General features: G+C 34.6%; 2 protein-coding genes across 3 annotated transcripts; one reads left to right on the top strand and one right to left on the bottom strand.

Annotated features, from left to right (window-relative positions):
* Nucleotides 1–410: 410 nt before the first annotated feature.
* On the bottom strand, nucleotides 411–11371 carry LOC128224670 (kelch-like protein diablo). Its single transcript, XM_052934631.1, has 9 exons — nucleotides 11229–11371; nucleotides 9768–10282; nucleotides 7876–8034; nucleotides 7021–7231; nucleotides 6218–6401; nucleotides 4858–5001; nucleotides 4194–4327; nucleotides 3429–3637; nucleotides 411–3037 (listed from the first exon to the last, which is right to left on the bottom strand). Exons 1-9 carry the CDS (start codon nucleotides 11284–11286, stop codon nucleotides 2846–2848), a joined length of 1806 nt encoding a protein of 601 aa, XP_052790591.1. The 5' UTR covers nucleotides 11287–11371; the 3' UTR covers nucleotides 411–2845.
* Nucleotides 11372–11464: 93 nt separating this feature from the next.
* LOC128224602 (ankyrin repeat domain-containing protein 45-like) lies at nucleotides 11465–27016 on the top strand. Of its 2 annotated transcripts, XM_052934518.1 has the most exons (6): nucleotides 11465–11881; nucleotides 13579–13746; nucleotides 15133–15227; nucleotides 16761–16899; nucleotides 22805–22926; nucleotides 25664–27016. In XM_052934518.1, the coding sequence occupies exons 1-5, from the start codon at nucleotides 11593–11595 to the stop codon at nucleotides 22906–22908; spliced, it is 795 nt and encodes a 264-aa protein (XP_052790478.1). In that variant the 5' UTR covers nucleotides 11465–11592; the 3' UTR covers nucleotides 22909–22926; nucleotides 25664–27016. The 2 variants fall into 2 exon arrangements, with proteins under 2 accessions (XP_052790478.1, XP_052790481.1); XM_052934521.1 differs by lacking the exon at nucleotides 22805–22926 and having other exon boundaries at nucleotides 25664–27013.
* The last annotated feature ends 303 nt before the right edge of the window (nucleotides 27017–27319 follow it).

Raw genomic sequence — 27319 nt, 5'->3', positions numbered from 1 at the left:
TCAAATATTGATTTCTTTTTAATAAGTGTGAAATGTGAACAAAATGCTTGAAACAATGAACAAGTTATTTCTAATTAGAACTCATAAATTATACCAGTAATCAATTTTTATTTTTTTAAATGTTAAAGAAAATACACTATTTTGCAGAAAAGCAATAGAAATGCTATTGATAATTTAATTATTAAAGACTTGGAATAACAATTTGGTGTTCAAATGAGTACCTTCCAATTGCAGTTTGAACATATGTGAAGTAACTAGATTTCAACAAAGTTTAAAAACATTGTCGCCATCCCAAATTCTATGCCCGAGTCCCATTAATTAATCCTGTAGTTTAGACACGAAAAGGGATGGACAAAGTGGAAATTAACCTTCAGGTAATATATTCTTTTACAATGATAACAACTCCCTCATAAGTGTTTAAATATTTTATTGTTCCTATTATCAATAGTTTACGGAACAACAATCAGGGTGTTAAAACAATGGCATGTTAAAATGAATAATGTAAATATACAAGAAAATGTTTAAACATGGTAAAATAAAGCAAAGGAAAGTCTTTAATATACAATTAATTTGAATAGAATTTAATAAGTAAAGGTGTGTTTTCTAAACGAATGTGTTGCCTATCAAGATTATCACTTTAACTTTGACCTTTAACCTTTGACCTACCGACCCAAAAATGAATAAGGGTCAAACGACCAAGTTACATGACTCAAGAACAAGTCCTTCAAAAGTTAGTTTGAAACAAAGGTGTGACACTGACACTGACATTGCTCGAAAACAAAGGTGTGACACTGACACTGACATTGCTCGAAAACAAAGGTGTGACACTGACACTGACATTGCTCGAAAACAAAGGTGTGACACTGACACTGACATTGCTCGAAAACAAAGGTGTGACACTGACACTGACATTGCTCGAAAACAAAGGTGTGACACTGACACTGACATTGCTCGAAAACAAAGGTGTGACACTGACACTGACATTGCTCGAAAACAAAGGTGTGACACTGACACTGACATTGCTCGAAAACAAAGGTGTGACACTGACACTGACATTGCTCGAAAACAAAGGTGTGACACTGACACTGACATTGCTCGAAAACAAAGGTGTGACACTGACATTGCTCGGAAACAAAGGTGTGACACTGACACTGACATTGCTCGAAAACAAAATTGTGACACTGACACTGCGGACGAAGACGCCAGACAAAGTAATCCATGTGCGTCTGCTATGCTTGGCAGGCGATACTTAAGTTAAATATAATGCCATTTTATAAACAGCATGAAGGGATACCTTTACAAAACAACAATAAGATATACATGTAAAAACAAATCAGGGACTCCATGGAACACAGAACAGTTAATGTAAGCTCCTCTAACATTTTGTAAATACTGGAATAAAGAAGGAAATCATAATTGTACATTCTCAACCTCCCTATCTCTGTGAAAACACATCTGTTGGAAGTTTGTATTTTGTTCTTTAATTCTAAGCAATTTTAAGCAGATTACTTAACGCTTCTGTAAACGGACTGGTGTGGTGGGACAAAAAAAAAACATTTGCGACATTGATCTGATTTAAAAAAAATAACTATCCTTTAGGGTAATCCTTGTAAGAGTGCTATCCTGCATTCATACAGCATGGACACACGGATAAACACAAACAATCCTACATATTAACTCATAATTCATCAAGATTTACAATTAGTATCACTTTACGACTATTGTAAATGAAAGGTCTTCGCCAACATATGTTTGTCTAAACAAGAATAGCTGAAAAGTGTTATGTTGTATATATATATAGAGGATATTTGTTGATTTCAATGTTAGATCGTATTTTATTTCACAAGTGTCATAGCAAAAAACATATTTTCCCACGAGTGGCAAAGTAAACGGTAAGTTGTTTATTTCCAAAAATATCTTTATTTGTGACAGGGGAAAGGAACTACAATGGATTTTAAAAGTATTTCTTTAAGTTGATATGTTCACTCGTTATTTTCAAGTGAAAACATCAGATTGATATTTTTGCTGTTGTTATTTCACTGCTTAAACTCCATATATCGTCAAAAAGCATGAAAGAAAATTGGTTAAATGACATCAAGCTTATTCCACCAGAGAGCAATAATGAAATAAACAATTCTTTACACAAAGGACTAGGGGAATGGCAATCCAAACATATGTTCTATGAGGTCCTTAAGATCCTAAATCGAAAAAAAGAAACATTAGGAATTTAATGGCACCAAATCAACATTCAGGATGGAATAAAACCTCGTGCTACTTAGCACTTAAGCACACAGCAATATTTTAACAATTTGAGTTAAACAATCCATTAATTTTATGACCGTAGACTTCTAAATACAGTAGGTGCATCAAAACTCAGCCATTAATGTGCACCAGAGCTACATGTAAGCTCTACTTAAGCACTAAATAAGTACACAATGTATATTGTACATGTTAAACAATTAAAACACCTTTTTATATCCACTCACATCCTTCTTACCACTACAACTCTGCCCCAAAGTTCATACAGTTGAGTTCAGTACCACCCAACCCTCCCCTGCACACATATAACCCCTCCCCCTTTACTTACCACATGTGTTTAGCAACCCCACTGTTAAGTTGTTGATAGTTAATAACCCATTTGTTCCATAATTTATAGAATTCTTTTGCCCAAAAATCCCTCCCACCAGTTTCCTGCATCCCCTCTTCAATTTCATTTTGGGGCATTTTCAACACCCTACCTATTCCAGCCCCTATGTAAATTATTGATCCTCCCACACCAAATTTGCAACAATAGTTTGCTGGGTGGTATTGCCCTCTCTGCTTTTCCCTTATCCCTCACCCCTTATTACCAGAGATGTGTCTCATGCTGTGGCATCCTCACCACTCCCACCCCACCCCCTAGCCGTCGATAGTTCATCCCCCCGCACAGTTTCCAACAATTGTTCTCTGGGTCATATTGCTCTATTGTCTTTAAGTATGTGGTGCCATCGAAGCCACCTATTGCCATCAACTGTCCATTGACCACTGCCAACCCCACCTGAAATATAAAGATATAAAATCAATTTCTTTTTCTTTAATTTGTTCTAGTTATTCTCTTAATTACTATAGCAAAATCAACAATAACATTAATGTATATATGTGTGCTAGTTCAAGAATAAATACTGACTTTTTTTCAGACATTTTGGTCATTCTTTAAGATTGAACTTCGATAAGATTTGTTTTGAAATGGCAAGATAGCAACAATACAACATAAGCTCATCTCCGCCTTTGAACCGAATATTGACCCTATATACACTAATTACAGTAACAAGAATATATTTCAAATGAAATCTATGGAAAAAATGAATAAGTGGTCTACATCCATCATCATCAATAAATTTAATAGCAATATCTTTTGGACAGCCAAAATCAACAAAATAAACACATACCCCACTTCGTCTTGAGGTCATTGCGACGACCGGCTGCCATGTGTTTGTCTGAGGATTATAACGCTCGGCGCTACTCAGCTCTGTGGTATCATCCCTCCCACCCACTGCATAAATCATATTGTTGTAGACTGCCACCCCGAGATGTTTACGTCGCGTGCCCATTGGGGAAACTGGTGTCCAACGGTTCGACCGAGGATCATATCTTTCAACTAAAATACATGTTCAAAGGCATGTATTATATTTTAGAAACTTTTGTATGAAACACTAACTGGCAATAAAAACTTATCAACATCCAAAATACATTATTGAAAGTCCTAAACCTAAATAAACACAGTCTCTCAAAGTACATGTATGTAAGTTCAAATGCACATTAATTAGACTTGTATTCTTGTAAATTAGCTTTAGTTGTTACAAGTCTGACAATTAAAACCTGTGCAGTGTACAAAATAATAGTTAAGAGGCCAAGAAAAAGTCCCCTTTGTGAGAATCAAATCTGTACTGTAATGGAAAAGAAGGGAAACACCAACTAACATAGAACTAAGCCTTTAACAAATACGAGAGTATTGAACAAATACAAGAGTATTGAAAGTTGGTTCCAACACCTGTTTTATTCTACTTTAAAAAAAATAGTGGCGGGGCCCTTTGACAGGAGAAAAATGGCATTGTTTTGGAAAAAAGGGGGTAAAATACTAACATGGTTCATGACAATCACAACAGCACCAAGTTTTTTTCTTAAAAAAAACTAACTAACAGTTGATAACAAACCTGTATTCAACGGAGAGGTGCCATCGCTTCCCCCAACAGCATACAGGAAGCCTCCGAGAACTGCCACGCCCACTCCAAGTCGTCTAGTACTCATGGATGCTACTTTTGTCCACTTGTTTAACTGTGGATCGTATCTAAAAACGAGTAAGTCAATTATGCAGTAAACAGTATAGGTCATCTGCATGAATGGACAAAGTGCTTGAAAGTTTAATTTAAAACTGGTCTGAATGAACCCATCATGGCCATGTGTTGTTTTTTTCACCATTTAGGGAATGGCCTTTCTTACGGGGGAAAAAAGGTCATTTTAGCTAAAATGGGGAATTCCAGTTGCCTGGAAATGAAAACAAATGCTTTAAAAAAAAATAGACAGAAAGGATAATAGAATATACTGGTTATGTTTCTGTAAGATTACCCAAACTCTTTCATACAAAAACAGTATGTGGTTCAAAAAAATAAAAAAATCAGAAGATAAATTAAGAATGTTATCAATATGTTTTAGCATGGTCAGAAACAACACTGTCCAATCATTTCATATAAGGGTTTTTGCAGTTCTAGTTACTTGGTAGACCTATCTCTGGATCCCAGTACACCTTTTTCAAATGTATGATTAAACCATTCAATATTGAACTCGTAATGCAGTCTTAACTCTTAAGATTAAACATACTTTTCAACGAAATTGAGACATGAGACACCATCCTGTCCTCCAACTGCATACATGTAGTTGTCCAACACAGCAACACCGACACTTGTCCGGCAAGAACTTGTGGGCGCCACATCACTACTCCACTGGTTTGTTTGGGGATCAAATCTGAATAAGAAAACATAGTATTCTACTATGTATTTAAGTTTTATCAACTGTTTGATAAAGGGGGAATTTTGTTTAAGGGAGCCAAAGAGGGGGTGCAGGAGTGATACTGTGAATGGTATTTGTCTTAAGTAAATGGTATCACTGAATAAATAAAATAAGATTCATTGTTCAGAGGAATTTCACTTTTTAATGAGATCAGAGTAAGAAAATTGATTGTTTTATCCATTTATCTCGATTTTGCTTTTTTTTCTACCATTTTTTGTTGATGTAGAAAATAAGTTAATTAGTTCTGACAAACAGAGTTAGATCCATATGAACTTGTTCACATTGATATGTTTTGGTATAATGCTTTTAACTGGATGATATCCTGGATCTCTGTGATGATATTACATATATATGTCAATTATAATTGTTTGTATCTATATATAAATGACCATTTGGGAAATAAAAACACAAACCAAAAATTATCTATTATAAAACTTATTTTGACATAAGTTGTGTGCCTGACTGTAGAACAGATTATTAGTGACACATCCATCATTTTTATTCCATTTTTGCTCCTACAAATTTTGAAAGATAATTACAACTAAATTTAAATTCAGCTTTTTTAGTCTTAGTCTCAAACTCATTAAAGATGCACTCTTACGCCCAGATAAGATTTACAACAATTAATAATATTGTTTTAATTTTCCAAAAAGGATGAATAAACAATGGTTGTTATGACAGATACCGAGTTTAATTTGAAAGAAATGGGCATAAAACACGGTATTTCTACCTTATGAGACTATAATAGATCATAGTACATCTTTTAGCATTCACCAATCATTTAATATTTTGCTTTTTCTGCTAAATGTTAAATACATGTTTAAATGCATTATTTAGAAAGTAGTTAAAGGTTTATCACTCGAAATTCATGTTTGTTATACATGTGTATGTATTGATTTTAAATAAGAGTGTCACTTTAAAACTGGCTCAAATGACCTGTACAGGATCCATTATAGCCCAATTCAGGCATTTCTCTATTTCTTCTGCCAACATTAATGTGAATTCAAAAGAGAGGAGATTGATCCCAGGGCCTCTAGTTCAGTAGGTGGATATCATGTTATTTATTTGGTTGACACTACATAGCAAATCCTGTTTGGGACAAATGTATTAAAAACCAGAAGATAGCCATTTCAAAAGATTAATTCATATTAAAACAACAAATTCCTCATACCGTTCAATACTGTTGAGATAAGACTGTCCGTCATGCCCGCCAACTGCATACAAGAGATCATTCAATACAGCTACACCAACGCCACAGCGCCGTTTACACATGGGTGCAACCATCCGCCATTCACCTGTCTGTGGGTCATAACGTTCTACACTGGATATGGCATCACCACTGCACCAACCTCCAACTGAAGGAAAAAATCATCGTTTATGTGATAAAGCCCATGACACTTAGGCCACAGTGAGTTTACACATTGGTGGCACCATATGCAATTCATCAATCTGCGGATCATAACATTCTACACTAGATGGCATCACCACTGCATCAACCTCAAACTATGTGGAAAAATTATAATTTAAAATTTAAATGTTAAAAATTGTGCCTAATTAAGTAAATATAAGGTTTCAATACAAATAGCCCGGAATTAACATAACAGGGTTTTCCCATGCCTGTACAAATAAAAGGTGAATTTCGAGCTATTGAAATTCGTGTAACAGGGTAATGACTCTATTGTTTCCTAAGTAACGTGTGTATATTACAACGGTTTAATTTTGTTTGTACCGGAGGATTAGGTCGGAAAAACCAGAATAGCTATAATTCCGGGCTACAACTATTACATATGTAAAGTTTGTATGAAATTATATTCACTTTTTTAATTTTATCAAATATTTAAGCATTTAATTCTATTAAAGCAGGAGGGTGCAAATACTGGTCTCCATGAGGGTGCTACTAATCAAAGTCAGGGTGCAGTACCCTTCCATAACCCTTTAGCTAAAACCCTTCTAGCTCACAATATGCCTTCTTACCAGCAAACAAAACCTCCCCACATCTGATAGGTTTACGTGCCCTTGTTCTGGGACCCTGCATGAGTGGGCGCTCTTGAGGCAGGAGGAGGTAATTCTTAGCCTCGTCAACGAGATCCCGACATTCATCGTCACTCTTAATCAGGAGATCGGACCCAACAGTGCCCACCAGAAATTTGGGGCTCATTAAGGGGAGTCGAACATGTTGCAGTACCTTAAATAAATCATTTTGTAGTATTCAAAAATAATTTGTTGACATAAATGTCCAACTCTTAAGATATTCCTGCATTTCTAGATAAGAGACAATGTAATGTTTTAATAATCTGACAGATCAGAACAGACTAAATTCAAAAGATTATCCTCTGGATCAGTGTAATAGAAAATGGAAACCATGACAAATCCACAAACTGAAAAACGTCAAACCTTCACTAAAATCAATCTGCAGCAAGTCAGATATATCATTGATCAACTTTTAAGGCTTGACTACAATAATGGAATAATCATAGCTCAATCATAGGTCAAGAAAACAAGGCGGAACTTTAATACAGCCCAAATTTCACTTATACCAGGTAATTGTGATCTCCTTTGATGTACTGTGTATGCTGTATTTGACCCTGCTCAAAACAGCAAGAAAGCATGTCCTTATGTTGAACTCATCACTGAATTACAGCCCCAATTTCACTTACGGCAGGTAGACATGATCTTCTCTCCTGCATGTTGTTTTTTTACCCAGCCCATAACAGCACTGAACACTTGTGACATTGTCCTGGTGTAAATAGTTCAACTCAATGCTAGCTATAATTACCCAAAGCCCCAGAAAACAAGTCATCTCTAATTTACAGCCCCAATATCACTTACGGCGGGTAGATGTGATCTCCTCTCTTGTATGTTGTATTTGACCCAGCCCATAACAGCACTGAACACTTGTTCTTCTGTCCGTACATTCAGTTCATCGCTGGCTATGATCTCCTTCAGCTGGTTTATTGGCAGTAACATAAACTCCTCACTTTCCATCACCTATGGATTTAAATATCAAACGGTTATAAAGAAAAACACACTTTTACTTTAAACAAACAAAAGTAAATATGGTACGGTCGGTAACGTACAGTAACAATTACATATAAATGTACATCTAGGTGATACAAGAAACTGCATGAATAGTCCTTAAAGCAATAAAAAAAAGTTTGAATTACAGTGTGTGTTTTTTCACAATTTAGAGATCTAGTGGCCCTGGCCTTCTTATTGGGAAAATGTGTCATTTTGACTAAAGTTGAAAAATCGAAATTTGCCTACAAGAATGCTTTAAGAAATAGACGGAAAGGATAAAAGAATGTGGTAGTTTTTGTCTATAGGAATTCACCAATTCTTTCATGCAAAATCATTTTAGGGGTCCAACTATAAAATAAATTTAATCTATATATTTTAAAATAACAATTGGAATTGAATTCCCTTTTGAGAAAAAGGTATGCTTTAGCTTTGGGAATGGGGCCGAAGTTTAGCCCCAATTTGGTAAGAATAAACAACACTAAATAACATGTGTAGTCGCAGAAACAAAGCTAGATTTGTAACTTTGTAAGTGCCACTCCATTTAGTTTGACACTTTATAATGATAAAATATCATTACGTTATTTGAAAAATGTCAGAAGCTAATAACTTATAAGTAATTAAAGATACTTCGCAATTAACCAAATCTTTGCCTTTAACAGGCTTTCAAGTTTCAAAGTAGGGATAAAAGTAGGAGGATATTTTGGAAAAAGTAGGGGAAAATAGAGATATTAAGAGCAAAAAGTAGGGATAGTAGGGATCTTTGCTTACATTTTTGGAAGCAAATAAATGACTTCTAAACCTATTCATCAATTGTGATGTACATTTAGTTATCTTTGCTTAGAAACCAGTTGTTCAAGAGGGATTCATGCACAGGATGTGGAGATGAACCTGGAATGGGTGTCTCTGACTTGTCAACAATGTCACACATGCCATATCCCCCAGCGGGGGGAAAAATCCCCCGGCGGGGGAAAAAATCCCCCGGAATTTCTACCCATCCCCTGGTCCCCAGGCAATAAGCAATAAGGTTGACATTGGAAAGCATCAATAATATTATGAGTGTGAAATTCCATGAAGGACCATGATGACTAAGTCCAAAAATTATTGTAATTTGAATGTATTTCAGTATTTATTCTTATATTATAAATGCAGATATTGCGCAAATTTTTGTCGCGTAAAAATCCCCTGGTGTAATATCAAAATCCCCTGGAATTCAGACCAAAATCCCCTGGGAAGCCTCTCAGAAATAGGGCATGTATGCAACATGCACTACTCATTTTCATCATAGAACCCCTCTTACAGCACTGGAGACCTACTGCATCAAACTTATCTTTCAAAAGTTCTAGACATGGTTTCTTATCAAAATCAAGATATACCGGTAGACTATTTCAATTCATGCATTTAATAAAAAACTTTTCTATAATTTCTTGAACTATTTTTACAAAAAGTAGGGATAGTAGGGCTTTTTCAAGAAAAAGTAGGGAAAAGTAGGAGCCTAACAAAAAAGCAGGAAAAAGTAGGAAAAGAAGGGCCCGCTTGAAAGACTGCTTTAAACTGAACATTTAACAGAAAAATAATTGTAAGTTCTGAAAAATGAATTCAGTTGAAAGTTAACTTTAATCTGTATATATATATATATATATATATATATATACTTGAACCCTATTTCACTAAGACTTACGGCTTAACTACAACACTTAATTTACCTCTTGAAAGTTGTGTTGTGTAAACTTGTCAGCAATCCTCAGCAAATCTCTGCACGCATGAGTGTCAGCAAATGCCCGAATTCCGAGGCAGTTTGACGGATCTAGCTGTCTTTTCAAGAACTCACAACAAACATCCTGAATTTCTGCTAACTGTAACAAGCAAGCAGCAGGCAGAAGTGTCTGCACATTACTCTCTTCCACAATAATGTTTGACATATAACAGAAGTCTATCAATAATTCCATAGCATTTTCATCAATGTCTCTTATTGTGACTTCAGTTTGCCGACTCTCTGCCAATTCACCGGTGAACATTGCATGAAAATATGGACTGCATGCTGATAGAATGATTCTATGTGCAAATATTTTTCTTTGTCCAACTATTAACACAACATCGCAGAGTTCTCTGTGTTTACGAAGAACGTTTATGGCCTCTAATGTGTGTTTTGGGTGTTTGTCTGAGTTGTAAGCCAATCTTGCTGGTGAAGATGGCCTATCAACCCCTGTCTGGGTTAAATCTAAAAAGAAATACAACAAGTGTTAAGCCAAGATAAAAATAAATTTATAAGTCTATATGGCGTGAACACAGAAGTATATAAGCAACTTCTAAAGGTGTATTTCTTAAGCTACCTTCATTGTAATACATGTACCTTTACCTGTATACATGTACAAGAACATATATTAATACAGATCAGAAGTGATGTAAGATATGTCTATATGCCTTAAACATTAGTTTACAACAAAACATAGTTATATACATGGCCTACAATGTACTTTTCTCAATTTAAGTCTTAAAAATAAGAATACTGGATAAACAGACTGAAATTTCTGTTTGATGTTTTTAACACTTCAAACTGATACCATATTATGACGAGCAAGATAGGAAAGCAATTTCAAGTTGCTGAGATTTGAGCACAGGGCAAAAGTAACCCACAGCAATAACCACACTTTTGACAGTTGTCAAGTTCCTGAAACAGTTGACCACTACATATTTCAGTGCAAAATTTCACAAAGGCTTGACATGCGGTTAAAGAATGGACGAGCTGTTACATTTTTTCATCAACTCAGGGTGATAACATTAGAAATACATGCGGGAGCGATTGAAGACCTTTCACTGCAACCAAAAGAAGGTGTAGTCACGTCATTTACTTATATATTTGATGGTAACAAATTGATTGTAAATCGTGATGATATCGGCAACAGGAGGCCAAAACATTTAATAAAAAAATAATAGCCAAGCATTGGTATTAAATTTGGTTTGTTTACACAATTTTATACACATTTTTGCTTGAGCTTGAACAGCCTGAATTTCTTCTTCTGTATTTCAAACAGTGGAAAGGCAGTTATTATCACAAATGACCACTTCAGATTTTCACCTTCCCCACCCATGTAAAATGCATTAGACAGATATGATCAATATGAAATTACTGGAAAATCGATCGTATTTAATAATAAAATTATTACCAACTGCTCCTTTAAGCATTTTGCTTCCTTTCAGTTTACAAATGAGATCAACTGCCATTCATTTTCTTTGCCAAAACAGTTTATTTACAATTTTATTATTTTGACAGGCTACTTGCTGTTCTGTGTTGTTAGTAAAATCCAACTTGATTGGCTGTTGAGTCAGGAAACCCGTCTCTAAAAAACCGATAGAAATAGATGTAACATAATAAAATCACTTCCGGGATTATGACGTCAAATGTTTTGGAGTAACGGGGATTTCTTCACGAAACCAAAATAACCACCACCACCAATAATAAAAGTAATTAGACTTTTAATTATCGATATTTTGAGATATATATAAAGGACTATTTGGTGAGTTAATAAAATGACGCTCCAAGATTCAGAAAACCCAGATGTCACTCAAGATGAAGTTGAAGTTTTATTACCCAACACAACTATTGTCACACATTGTATTCTTAAAAATGACATTCCAAGACTAACAAAATCTTTCGAAGATGACACAGACCCATTCAAGGAAATAATAGCCGAGCTTATAAATCAGAGGGATGACAATGGAAAATCTCCATTAGATATTGCCTGTACTTTGGGAAGAGCTGACATGGTTAAAGAATTGTTACAAAGAGGGGCTGACATAAATGCATCAACAGGAAAAGGTTTGTGTTTCAAAAGTGTTCATTTTAATCTGATTCACAAGTATATAGAGACAATTATACTGTCTAGATATAGAGCTAGCTTTTATATGGAAGTGGTAGAGTGCCTGCCTGCAGAGTGCAGAGAGAGGTCAAAGGTGCACCAAGATTCACATAGCAATTTGTGCAGTCTGTAACATTTCATGCCCAATGTGGTGCTCAAAATGTAACAGATTGGACAAATTGCTATGTGCATCGTGTGGAGATCATACCCAGCAATAATAAATACACAAATTGTACATGGAAACAGACAGTTCATAATTTATTTATATAATATACATACATGTACTGTAGAGAATATATCTATAATATTATAAAAGTACGAAGGTCCCAGACAAACTTGCTTTTTAATGCTTTTAGTAATAAAGTTCATGGTTACCCTTATCACAAATAAATAATATAACTAGTTTGTTGTTTCAATCCTCAACAAATGTGTCTGATTTTTTGGTTTAATTATTCCAACTCGGCAACTGTCTTTGATCGAGCAACCATAATTATACATATCAATACAATTGCATTGAATTGTTACTAAAATTACAGATTTTTCTCCGGGTTTTTTTCGGAAAAGGACATATAGATAGATTTAATTCAGTAAGGTATGCACATACATGGACATTTAAAATAAACAACATGTATAGTAAATAACATTATACATACATGATATTATCAATAGACATGACAGGTACACCGAACCAAGGATGACACAAAAAACAGAAAACTCTTATTTCCATTGTGGTCCTTTGTTAATGTATATGAATTATATGTTAATAATATAGCTGTAATCGAAATTGCACAAGTATATTAAAAGTAAGTCTTTATGCATTAAAATAAATATTGCCGTAATTGTATCACAGTCACTTTACATAATAAGTTATAGGTTGAGAAAGTTATATTTAATTATCACATTATAGTATGAATATGACAGTATGTAGTACTTATAAAATGCGAGGTTAAGTTAATATAGTTCCTTTACTGAAAATCTTTGAATAAATAAATGAAAACAAAAAACTTTATTTAAAACTCTAGCTTTTTAATACCATAAATAATTATGCCAAATTATCTAAATAAAGGTTCTTTACTAGCCACATAAAAACAGGTAATTTCTTAGTATGTGCTATACCCGGTACTAGATGGCAATTTGTTCTATAAGGAAATACCAGAAAAGAAGGACTTTAACTCAAAACCTTTGACCTCTGGAACAGCATAAGCCCCTGTCTGACATAATCTTGTCCTATGTGTGTGTACAGTATCTTGGGATATAAAATTGTCTCCCATGTAGTCTGGGGCTATGGCATTTTTTTATCTTAAAGACATGACCATACTCAAAAGTTTGGAGTTTTTGTGCAAAGTTACTTTCATTCAAAATCTCTTCAGTTTGGTAAAATATAGAAAAAATACAAGTTTATATAAAGTGATATATTAGTACTGTTTAGTATTTAAAAGAACCCAGTATTATAGCTTTTTTTTAAAGGTTAAAGTGTAGGTTCTTAGAAGGCAAATTTCTCTTGACTTTTTCAAAGGAACACATTGAGTACTTTTTTTCTGAGGAAACAACTTGAGAGTGATTCATATCTTCACAATCAGGCTTATTTTAATAACTTTGTTTAAACCAAACTATGTATCATTCTTTATGTGTTTTACTAAGAATGTTTTTCCTGCAGGTTTTTGCGCACTACATCATGCCTCAGCATGGGGACGTCTTCCAGTAATCAAGGTCCTCGTTGAGTTCAACTGTAACCTCCAGCAGCGTAACACAAATGGGGAAAGGGCAAAAGAGACCGCAGTACGATACAACCACGCAGAATGTGTCGATTACTTGGACTGGGCTGGTAAAGAAACAATTTTCACATGTATTTTTATACTTAAACTTTGATATGTTTTTAAAAGATAATACATAATGATGCTGGTATCTCTAGCATTCTTTTTACAGATTATGACTTCAAAAATATTTATTTAACATTTTATTAAATTTTTAAACATAAATACAATGGAATACAATGTTCAACCGAAAGGCTATCCTTGAAAAAATTGTCTATTGATGCTCTTGTCGGAATATTTCATGTCAGTCGATGCTTCTCATGTACTATTGTGTCCGTTGTTGCTCCTTTTGTTGTTTTTATTCATGTCACTGCTGTGTCCTGTAAGGTATCTGTCATCCTAATTTGAAGATTGAAGCTTGTTTTTGTACTTCATGTGACTGTCGTGTCCATTGATGATCTGTCAGCGTTTTACATATCCATTTACGTCAGTTCTCATTGTATTACATGTCGCTGATGTGTCCATCAGTGCACTTGTTGTTGCTTTTTATGTCACTGTGTCTGTCAATGTTTCTTTCTTTAAACCGGTAGTTCTTGCCAACAACATGTTTATCAATCTTCCTGTTGTCATATTTCATTTTAACTGGCATGTACTTAGATGCTCCCATCATCTGATTTCATGGCACAGCTGTTTTACCATCAATACTCCCGTCAGCCTGTTTCATGGCACTACGGCCTCTGTCAATGTTCCTGTCAGCATTCCTCTTAAGCTATGGAATTGTGTACAGCTAATTTGTTTTGTATTTGTGAGCGCTTAATTTCACATATCTGTTTTGTGAATATAATAGTGTTGTTTACTGAGGGTAAATACACCATGCTGAACGTTGTAAAAGTACAGGAAGAAATCCACAAGGATGCCTGAATTTTGCACCAGTCAATTGTAACCATGGCCCCCCCTGGTCCGGGGACTTTGACTTTCGGTCCAGCCAAGCCTGGGCAAAATCCCCACCCTGTGGGGACGAACTGCTGGTGAAACCCCTGCCAAATGCCCCAGCACCCCAGGGACTCTAGGTAAGGCCCATTCCCCGCTATATTTGGCGTGAAGACAAAACCACTGCATTCACCAGGCACTGCGGGTCCACCTGGAAGGTTACAATTGACTGGTGCATTATATACAAGAATTTTCATAGGGTCTATTAAATCTTTAAAGTCAGGGCATTTTTGGTGAGTCGGTGAGCTACACTGCAAACAATTTTTTTTTTTAAGAATGGCCCAATGTTTTTCTGATTAGATTTTACACTTTGACTCTATAATGCAGAATTCGAAGCATATATTAAGAAGTTATGTTGCCTTATCATGTATTTGCACTGTATGAACTTCGATTATAATAAATATGATAAAGATTAAATAGTATTGCCACTTTGCAGATAATGTAAAAACAATATTTTTATTTTTCAGAGGCAAGATCATTCTTGGCTGAAACTTGCAGAACAACACAGGAAACTGTCCAGGACCCAGAAAAAGTGATGGGAAGATTAACGAAAGAAGATAAGGTCAGAAGTGCTTTATTAACCATCTTAAAGGGAAACATCCCTCAATCTGGTTTTCCTTCTTTATTGAATGAAAATGGTGTAATTAGATGCATATGTTCCTTGATCATAATTACTTCACACTGTTAGGATCTGATAAAATATATTTGTTAATTAATTTGTTTGAAAGGCATGGGGTTAAAAGGGGCTGTACTCTGTATGATAAAATAGCGAAAAAAAAGGAAGAAAATTGTCGAAAACTGACATAAACTTGGCATCTATGTGTACAATGCATTGAAACTTACTATCTGAAGTACCACATAGTTTACAATTTATTTAAGTTTAGCAGTAATTTTGTATTTTTCCATAAAAAAAGATTACTTGGTATGTCTACCAGGTAGAATTCATTCCTTATGCGTGATTGGTTAGTCGGTGTTATCACATGATATTACTGAGGTAGGTGTAAAGCTTAATTATGTCACCCAATTAGGGTAAGCCATCGTAGCTCAGTGGATATGACGCTGGACTGCAATTTTGGCGACGCGGGTTTGAACCTGGTCTCCGACAATTTTTAAATTTTGGTACTTTTTTTACAAATATGATATCAAAGCGTAACACCAGTCAATTTTAACCATGGCCCCCCCTGGTCCAGGGACTTTGACTTTCGGTCCAGCCAAGCCTGGGCAAAATCCCCGCCCTGTGGCAAAATCCCCGCCCTGTGGGGACAATAATTTTATTAGATAATTGTCCTGAGAAAAAATATTTTTGGTGCCAATCTGGTGTACAGTCTTTTAAGCTGATAAGTTGATTAATAAGAAATATCTGGATGGCCTCAAATTTTTGTGTCAGTGATGGGTGAATTATAGATTTAATATTTATGAGACAGTTCTATTTCCTTATAACAAAAGGGAAATTTCCCTTTAACATATTTTCAATCTCTTGCCAACTCTAGTTTGTTTGACAGAGGTCCCCTTTTACCGGGGGGAAATACATGTACATGGTTGAACATTAGAAATCCTGTTTGCAGGTCTTTGTTTGCTCGTGGACAGGTCTAGTTTTCTAACCAGACCTGCCTACGTACATGAAAAACACTGGACATGAGGTTTCTATTGTTCATTCAACTGTGCCTGTTTTTAAAGAGTTCCTTTGTTATTAAATAAACAGCCTGCTGGTGCTTTTTGGTTAGTTCTACGTTTGGCAAATTACAACTTCAAAGATTTAAATCTTTGAAGCATATATATTACCAGACAAAATATCAGTAGCATGATTAAAACTTTTTATGCCCTAGTAATTGAACTTGTTTTGATTTCTTTAAAGGGATTTGTTTGATGTTTGACTACATAAAATGTAAACAAGATCTGGCATAGATTCAAGGATTTTGTGGATTAATTGAAGTATAATATGCTGTATATTGATTAGCTTGTTATTATATACAGCTCAATTTTATAAATAGAATTAATGTCACAAAAACACGGTCAGATTATCCTCAAGGTTAAACACTGCAGTGTACATGTATTTATACAGGTATACTATTTTTTCTTCTCTTATTAATTACAGGGTATAGTTTTAAACAGCTGTAAAGAAAAGCTTGAATGGATAGACAACAACCCAGGTGCAACCACACAAGACTTTTTAGACCAGAAAGCTGCCCTGGTGGAAGTACTTGGACCAATTCTGCTTAAAATCTCTGAGCCACGTGAGTTTTGCAAGCACATTATAGGCTCGTCTTCAACTTCTCATGAAAAGTCTTCCGTATTAATTTTTTCAAGACTTGTTAAACAATTTTTTGAAGTCTGTTTCTTGCAAATAAAGAATTTTAATCGTAACCTCAATTAAAAAAATCTAAAATTTCTCAAAAGTAAGATGCAAAGTTGTAGAATTATTCAACTGAAAATAAAAAAAAGATTGATTCTTAATATACTTTTTTGAGGCATTATCAATTTTCGTTATGAATTTTATTTTTTGTAGTATTCATGAAGTGCAAGAAATGGATACTTAAGTTACTTTCCTAATAGTTCTATTTTCATTATTATCTCAATTTTAGATAAGGCTAGTGGTCAGCACACAATGACTAGCTAATCAAATTCAGGGATGAATAAGTCTGTAAATAGTTCTTAGCTTTTTAAATTATTTTTTATGCAGTGTTCTATTTATTATCAATATTTTATAAACTTGTGGACATTAAACTGTGGACAAACTTTTTTAGCTGGCCATCATGTTTGTCAAAACATATTTCATTGTTTTGTCCACACTTTAATGATCATATTCACAATCCAGTTACTGGCTAGTTTGATTGTTGTATATACATGTATATGTATTTATGCAATGAGTGGCTCACATGGGGTTGGGCTAAGGAACAGAACAGAACAGGCCCCAATGTCCAAAACATCTTAAGTCCCCTATAACAGGATCAAGCTCAGCACACCGTTTTTGTGTTGGTACAAATTGCGTTATAAATATTCTCTTTTGAAGAGTTTTGAGGCTTTTGAAGGAAATAATATTTGAGATATTAAAATAAACTTTTTGTTTTGTAAAATCATATTTAAGTAAGTTATTTTGGTGAATTGCAATAAGATACTTTCCGGGTAAGTGAGTTACGCTAACAAATTTTTAAGAAATTGTGGCCAGGTTTTTTTTTTTACGTGTACACATGTACCAGAACCAATAATAGTACACAGTCATAGCATTTAAGCACATGAGGCTGGAGATAGGAGTGTACTATACCTGAATATGTTTTATCTGCTCACCTGATGAAAACGGGCCGCTCTCCTTCATGTATATGTATCTTATCAGCCACAATATTCTATGCAATTATCTCCCTTGATACGCAGAGAAAATCTGTACCTCCGCACATCAAAATATCTATATACATGTAAGTTCTGCTGAAAGATAGGGTTGTTTTTACAAATATTGTGCAATATTGCATAAAGTTCCCTCGAATAACTTTGTTTTCACAGTCCAAAAAAAATTAAAAAATGCCATGATATAATTTTTGATAATATTAATAACAATCATCTGTCATGTGTTTAGTTGGTCTGTTTCTTTAAGGAAAAAAAAGTTGATGTATTGTCAAAGCCTTGGTGTTAGCGTAATCTCTGTCGAAGTGCAAACTTTGACCTTCACCATAACTCAGAAACCTTTCAAATTAATTGAGTGAAGCTTGGTTATGCATGTTGACAGAAATAAAACACACATGTATACAAGGCCCATAACTCTGGGTTGAATAATTGTCAAGTTACGCCCCTTTTTCAACTGAACATAAATGACAGACAAGCCATAGGATCTGCTGCTCTCTTCTTATCTTGCATATTTTTTGCTCATTATCTTTACAAAAAACTATACTGTTTTACTAAATTTTATCTCTGAATGCCACTCATAGGAGATGACCCAGTAAGTAGTGCAGTGTATTATTATTTGGTCTGGAATGATTGTGTGATTTGGAAAATGCCCAGCATGTGCTTGCTTAGGGATGCCCTCAAATCTTGATTTGCATACTTATTTGACTGCTGTTAAGGTGCTTACTCATTTAACAGAAGTTATAGAGCAGCTTAACATACCCTTTCAAATGCATGTACACTTGTGTATCTATCAGTATGACATTTATGCCATTACTTGCATGTTTTGTTTTATATTTTCACCCAGCTTTGGAATTTCGTTCTTAATTTGCTGGTGTCTCATTGTCTGCTTCTTGTTTAGAAATCAGTATGTGTGTTGATTTAAATGGCAATTTAAAAAAAAAAAGACCATCAAATAAAAAAAAATACAAAGAAAGGCCATGAAAAGAAAAGGCAACCAACAAGAAAGACTGTTAAAATGAAAGGATATTAAAAAGAAAGGTCATTAAAAGGAAAAAAAAAATTGAAAGAAAGGCCATTGAAAAGAACTGCCAATCTAAAGAAAGGCCAATCAAAAGAAAGGTATTCAAAAAGAAAGGCCAACAAAAAGAAAGGTCATAAAAAAGGCCTTCCAAAAGAAAGGCAAGTCGAAAGAAAGGCTAATCGTAAAAAGGTCATGTATTTATGGCCCCCTTCAAAGAAGAGGGGTATAATGCTTTGCACATGTCTGTCACTAGGTTGGTCGGTCGGTCTGTCCATAGACCAAAGCTTGCCATTGTGATAACTCATCATTGCTTGGATCTAAAACTCGATTTTGAGGTTGGTTGTAAACAGTGGATGACCATTATTGATTTCAAGGTATTTCGATTAAAGTTCAAGGTCACAGTGACCCTGTACCTGAAAAGCTTGTCCGAGTAATAACCCGACAATGCCGGGACCTCAAACTTGACTAAGGGGTTGGGTTGATCAGTACATAATCTCTACTGATTTGAGGTTATCAAGTCAAAGGTCAAGGCCACAGTGACTTTGAACATGAAAAGCTTATCTGAGTGATAACTTGACACTGCCTGCACCTATGGTCCTCAAACTAAACTTTGAAGTTGGTAATTACGAAAGGATGACCCCCATTGATTTTAAGGTCATTAGGTCCAAGGTCACAGTGACTTATTTGAACACAAAAGCTTGTCTGAGTGATAAGTCAACAATGACTGGATTATTGTCCTCAAACTCTACTTGGAGGTTGGGCGTGACCAGAAGATAATCCCTAATAATTTTGGGGGGCAAAACATTGTTAGATTTAGCATGAATCTTTGTTTAGTTGTTTATCAATGGAACAACACTATTTATTTTACACTGATAATAAATAATTGGCTTTGTGGAAATTCTTTCTTCATTACATTTTGTTTGTCTTAGATGACAAGGTTCTTGTCTTGCAAAAACAAGTTTATCTAACAGAGTTATTTTTCTGGCAAAATTAGTTAATCTGACAGTGAGCTTGTTTGGCTTATCAAAACAAGTTTATCTGACAATGGGCTTGTCTTGCTTATCAAAACAAGTTTATCTGACAATGGGCTTGTCTTGCTTATCAAAACAAGTTTATCTGACAATGGGCTTGTCTTGCTTATAAAAACAAGTTTATCAGACAATGGGCTTGTCTTGCTTATCAAAACAAGTTTATCTGACAATGGGCTTGTCTTGCTTATCAAAACAAGTTTATCTGACAATGGGCTTGTCTTGCTTATCAAAACAAGTTTATCTGACAATGGGCTTGTCTTGCTTATCAAAACAAGTTTATCAGACAATGAGCTTGTATGACGAATTAATAACAAGTTTGTCTGATAATGCTCTTGTTTGTCTGACAATGCTTTTGTTTGTCTGACAATGGGCTGGTCAGGTTTTTCAGTCATTGTGGCTGTGACATCAAAATAAATATTCCTAACTAGACTCCATTTTGTGACATTTCGATCCCAATGAAAGAGCCTTTAATACAGACAATAGCTCTTCCATGAAATTGCACAGGAGAAAGTCAAGTCCAGACCATTCCTATCAACAATACTTTACTTATTTGACATAAAACCTCTTAGTTTGACCATGACCTTTGAGGTTCAGACCTGGGTCTTGTGCATGACATGCCATCTCACTTCATGGCAAGTTTTTTTGTTAAATCCTATGATGCATGGTCAAGATACAGCCTGGAAAGGATCATTTCAATGTTTGAACCAAAATTGTTACCTTGACCTTTGAGGTTCAGACTGCGGCTTTGTGTGCAATGCTGCTTCATCATGGTAAACTTTCATGGCAAATTTTATAAATATCCTGTAATGCATGGTCAAGGTACAGCCCAGACAAGGATCATTTCAAACTTTAACCTTTAACCTTGACCATTGCAGTACAGGCCAGGGTCTTGAGCACAACATACCACCTCATCATGGTGAACCATCATTGCAAGTCTAATGAAATTCCTAAAAAGCATTGTCAAGATATAGCCCGGACAGAGTTTAGTCAGACGAACGCCCACTGCCATGCACACACATACATGGAACTTCCATTGTGAAAACTATGTCTCCCTCAGGGCAAAGGGTCTCGACGACAAAGTGTTTGTCATATGTCCAATGGTATAGAAGGTTTTTCTAACAATGTGGTGGTGAATGTCTGGCAGAATAGGTCACTTGACAATGTGCTGGACATTTTTTCTAGCAAAATAGGTCTTACTAACAATATAGATGTCATTTGTCTGGCAAAATAGGTCTCCTGACAAAATCTTTGTCATTTGTCTGCAAAATAGGTCTTCCTGACAAAATAGTTGTCATTTGTTTGGCAAAACAGGCCTTCATGACATACAGATGTCACTTTTTTAGCAAAATAGGTCCTCCTGACAAAATAGTTGTCATTTGTCTGGCAAAATAACCTAGGTCATCCTGACTATATAGATGTTGTTTGTTTGTCTAGCAAATTAAGTCTAATTGACAATACAGATGTCATTTATCTGACAAAATAATCCATCTGACAATATAGATGTCATTTATCTGGCAAAATAGGTCTTTCTGATGAAAAAGTTGTCATTTGTCTGGCCTACATGTAGGTCTTCCTGACTCTATAGTTGTTATTTGCTTAGAAAAAGGTCTTCAAGACAATGAAGATCAAAGATGTCCTTTGTCTAGCAAAGTAGATCTTTCTCACAATATTTGTCATTAGATTAGCCAAATATGTCTTAGCAAAATAGGTCATTCTGACTATACAGTTGACACTTTCTTAGCTAAATAGGTCATTCTGACAATACAGTTGACACTTGCTTAGCAAAATGGGTCATTCTGACGATACAGTTGTCACTTGCTTAGCAAAATGGGTCCTTCTGACAAATCAGTAGTCAATTGTGTATCAAAATAGGTCATTCTGACACTACAGTGGTCATTTGTATAGCAAAATAGGTCAATCTGACAATACACTTGTCCCTCGTTTAGCAAAATAGGTCATTCTGACAATACAGTAGTCATTTGTGTAGCAAATTGGTCATTTTGACAATACAGTTGTCCTTCGTTTAGCACAATATGTCATTGTGACAATACAGTTGTCACATGTGTAGCAAATAGGTCATTCTGACAATACAGTTGTCCTTCGTTTAGCACAATATGTCATTGTGACAATACAGTTGTCACATGTGTAGCAAATAGGTCATTCTGACAATACAGTTGTCACTCTTTTGGCAAAATAGTTCATTTTGACAATATAGTTATTACTTGCTTAGCAAACTAGGTCATTCTGACTTTACAGTTGTCAGATGTTTAGTGTAAGAGGAATTTTAACAGTCCTTGTCATATATCTTGAAAAATAGTTCTTTGGATTGCTGATGTCATTTGCTGTTGTTTTAGTTCTTTTAATAACAACTGGTTCAATCGAGTCATATCTTAATAGAGACTTAAACCTGTTTTATTAATGAAAAACAGTCCATTATCCTAAGTCATTTTTTTTGCAAAATATTCCCAATCTGGCAAGCAAAAAACATTCTTTCTGGCAATGTGCGTGTTGCCTCACTTGTATGATCCAAATGGTTGTTTAAAATGGTGTCTCCGAAAATGCTGTTGTTACTTTTCTGGTAAAAAGGTCTTCCAATATATAATGTTTCTAACATAGTCATTTCGTCTGCCAAATTTTGATATGAATCTACTTTTGACTGTCACAACACTGACCAGTTTGTTTTTGTTCGTTGTTGTTGAAGTATTTAGTATTGAACCAAGAATTAATCCTATTTCTGTGCAAATGTTTCAGGCACTCATAGTGCTAGGAGTGCAAGAAGTGCCAAGAACAAAAAGTGTGACATATCGCAGTGTGACATACCAAAGTGTGACATACCGCATAAGTGTGCAGATTAATGGGCTGGCTTATGTGGTGTGAGTATGTAAAAGGGGAGTTGTCTTACTAAGAGGAGTGCATGCTTTACATGTTGAAAGGCACCTTTTCTCTTTGTGTGACTGGTAAACTATTTTCACATTTTTTTTAGAATTATGTACAAAGGAAATGTACATGATTTTTTTTATCTCAAACCAGACACAAAAGGAAGCTTGCCTTTTGTTATTGAACTAATATCCAATAACGACTGGTGAACTATTTTCACTTTTTTTTGAGAATTATGTACAAAGGAAATGTACATGATTTTTTTTTATCTCAAACCAGACACAAAAGGAAGCTTGCCTTTTGTTATTGAACTAATATCCAATAAAGAAAACCCACGTTCCACAAATCTATCTACACCAAATATGGACGCTATTTCTTCTTTATTCCTACTTTCAAGTTTTTGACAACTTCCCCTAACCTACTCATTTTCACAGGGGAGTTTTCCGTTATTGTTTACATCCTTTAAAGAAAGTGTGCCCCTATACAAAGACATCCATGGGTAACCTCAGATATCTGATACACAAGCATGTGAATGTTGGATGCCTGGGAACCCTGTATCATGTTGGTAGCATTTGAAAGGTTATTATGAGAAGGGCAAAATTAAACACTATAAGCTATGGGACAGAAAAATTACTAGCTTATTTGTGGATCATGTACCTTCAGACATGGAGGATCCTTATGGGATTTGGACTCAGTTGCAAAAGTCCAAGAAACTTGCAGAAGCACAGGGGAACGATGGGGACAAGGTAGATGACGAAATGACTCCAAATTCCCCCTGACTTGCACCTTGATATTTGATTAATCACCCATGAGACAAGTTTATAGAAAGATCTTGCTTATGTTTTATGATGCAAATATACTTAACTTCATATACAGTCGAATCCCGTAGGCTCGAACTGGCTTGGCTTGATTCCCTCTGGTTGGCTGGAACTGGATGTTAAGGACCGATTTCTTGTTACTGAATGTAAGCATTCCCAGTAGGCTTTAATTTCACAAGGCTCGAGGTATTTTCACTGTCCTGTGGGAATGTGAGTCAACGGGTTTCGACTGTATGAGAATTGTTATAGTATTGAAAGCTGGCACTTTCACATGTCTTAACGATAGCCTCACGGATGGACACTGTCATTCACATTTAAGTTAAACTGTTTTGTCTCTACCAGTGCTTCAACTTAGATCTCACATATACTTCTAAAGTTTGGTTAAGGATCACCTGTTCTTATAAAGTTTCAAAAAGCTTAGGTTATATGAAACATAAACTGATTTTTAAATGTTTTCAAGAGTTATCAGACAATTATGGTTTGACGCAATTATTATATATTTTAACAGTTAGTTTCAAGAAAACTGATGTCAAAAATGACATCAAGATCAATTTCAAAATGTTCAACAACGACACATGAAAAAAAGCAATTCAATTTTCATATTTGTTTGTCAGAAATAAATGGTACTGAAAATCCATAGAAACATTGAAGTTTCATAACTCTTATGTCAGTCATACTTGAGTTACACCCCTTGGATTATCACCTGTAAGTAAATTTCTGGTAAAAATCTTCTTATTCTTTTGGATCTCTTATTGAAGAGCAAAGCCTATTTTCTTCGCCAGTCCATAATATCTCTAATTTTGGTTGCCTATATAAAGACATGTTAGTAGTAGCCGTAAGTGATCCTTAGCAAGTTTTTAGTAATATATTTCATTTTGTTGATTTATTTTTATTGTTTAACTGCAAGATCTTTCTGCCTAACTTGGTTGTTCTTTACAGCGAGCACAACCAACTGAATTCTAACCAACCCAAATGGTGTTTTGAACCCCAAAATTTACCATATAATTATGTACTGCAATGTTAATAACGATTTATGTTATTTTGTAATAATTGCAATTAACCAGTCGCCTGTTGTCTATCAAATGATGGCATATGTAGATGCCCAAAGAAATGATGATATTTCATGAGTGATTTATTTAAACAATTTATTAAAAATAATAATAATAATTTGGTGACACTGTTTTATGTGTTGCGATAAACACCTTGGCGATTGGAAAGTTTGCCTAGTGGCTGTTATTTACTAATGATTTGTATTTTGTTTATTCCTATAAATAATAATTATACTTATAAGCTTCACATATGTTTGTAACTTTGGTGTTATAGTTGTACACATATAGAGTACTTATGTTAGAGTGTTAATTGATTTTATTATAGATGTGTTCACTTGTATTTCAGCGAATTGCAGGACATTTGTCATTGTTTTGTTATAGACTGAAGAAGCCTGCCTGGATATTGAATATTCCTCATATGTTGTTTTCAAATTAATAATATCAATAATACCCTAATAAAATGGGAGAAAAGTGTTTGTAGTATATACTTATTTCTTGGATTTTTTTTATATGAACTCATTTATATTAATGTTAAAGTTTTCTTTAAAGGCGGTTTATAGACACTGTACGAATCAATTATATATTATAGAATACGACGTTTGTGTTGGATAGTTATCATATTATGAATTATATAACAAAATAATATGAATTATATAATAAAAATCACTCTACTTATTTAATATTAAATGAAAATCTATTTGCATAAGTTACGCAAAGTCCTATCCGCATGATGCATATGGACAGCTTTTGCATTGAAAATAAAATAATTAAAATATGATAAGTGCAAAAAAGCTAGACAATGCCAAGCCTAAGGATAACCATAATATTGATTTTGAAATTAATTTGTCATCTTTGACTATTTTCAGCCCCAGAAAAGCCAGAAAAGAAATAAATAGGCAGAGACCAATGGAGAGGGATCGGAGAAGTTTTTAATGGAAATGAACTCTAATATCATGTGTTATTTAAAAAAAAACATACATCCAAACAAAATTCACATCAACTTTTATGTTTACTTCTTATTCGTTATTTTGTTCTGATTCCATGTACATTCCATTCATAAAGACTGTTGAATTTATTATTATATTTTGTATCATACATTTATTTTGTTTTTATAACACACTAATATCCTACATTTATTTTGTCATTTAACCCACTGTGATACGCACCTCAATCACAATAAATAACATGTACATATAAATGTTAATAAACTTGAAGAAAAAGAAATGCACTATCTGGATATTACAGATACATTCAATGCAACTTACTTGTCTTACGCCACATACTCACTCTTGGAAATTCAACAAAAGTGTATTTTGAATTTGTCCTAATTTATATTTTATTCTCTATAAGTAAAGGTTTACCGGTACACATTTACTAGGTTTTGCTATCTATTGATGTATGTTGGGACTATTGTGAGGTTGCGAACATGTACTCATCTACTTTAAACTCATGAGTCTCATGAAGTTGAGTATATACTGTTTCATTGGATTTGTTCAGGCGACAGGCAAACTTCTAAAGGTGAACATTTGTGCCAAGTTATTTTAAAATCGCCCAATCATGGCCAAGTCACAGCCTTGGACATGAATTGGTGATGCCGTCTGTACTGTCTGAACAACAATTCGACCGCACAATGACGTACCCGAATTTGGGACCAATAGCAAATTCTAGTCCCAGCCCCAATCTAATAAGCTTGTTAAGAATGGATGAAAAACAAAATGATGAATAACTCACAAGCTTAAAAAAATACACAGGAAAGTGAAAAGTACATGTAGTAAAAAAAACCGGATGATCGAGAATTGTCGAAAATCGATCTTTTACGATTAAGGTCACCAAGATCAATTTCACAATCTTGGAATTGACTATCGCTTTGTGACTTTATTCTCTAAAAAAGGAAAAGGGAAAAGGGAAAGGAATTCGTTATGATAAATCAGCAGTAATTTTTTTTTATGTGCAGCTAAAAACTCGAGCTACCATTGACAGCTTACTTCCAAATAAAAAATAGCAGAGATTTCGCTTGCCTGATCATTTATTATTATACACTGTCACATAAACATAAATACGCAGCTCGTTATTATTTTATACAGCATGTCGCTAACATTTCTATGAACTTTTATTATCGGTTGTGTTATACTCTCTGTAGCTATATGTTTATGCATGTAATATGATACCGGGAGATATACAATCAGGAATAAAGCAAGTGAACGGTCATCGTTGTTTCTAAGAATATCTAATCCCCGAACATATCATCTGACGACGAGGATACTGTGAATTAATTGTGCAATATTTGGATTAATGAAATAGTTTGTTTAACCAATGGATAAACACGTTAAATAGTGAAAATAAAATTAATAATCTGCCAAATTGTCCATCCTTTGAGGTGGACACCAACAGGAGAAACGCTGGCACGCGTTGGAAGAAATGGCTAGGGCGGTTAGAAAATGTTTTTGTAAGGTTAATAGCGACAAATGGCGACCAAAAACGGGCGTTAGAGATTCATTTCGCTGGTGAGAAAGAGTATGACA

This window comes from Mya arenaria, chromosome 17, assembly GCF_026914265.1.
Source record: "Mya arenaria isolate MELC-2E11 chromosome 17, ASM2691426v1".
Taxonomy (NCBI): Eukaryota; Metazoa; Mollusca; class Bivalvia; order Myida; family Myidae; genus Mya; species Mya arenaria.
This window is presented reverse-complemented; position numbering and strand designations above follow the sequence as displayed.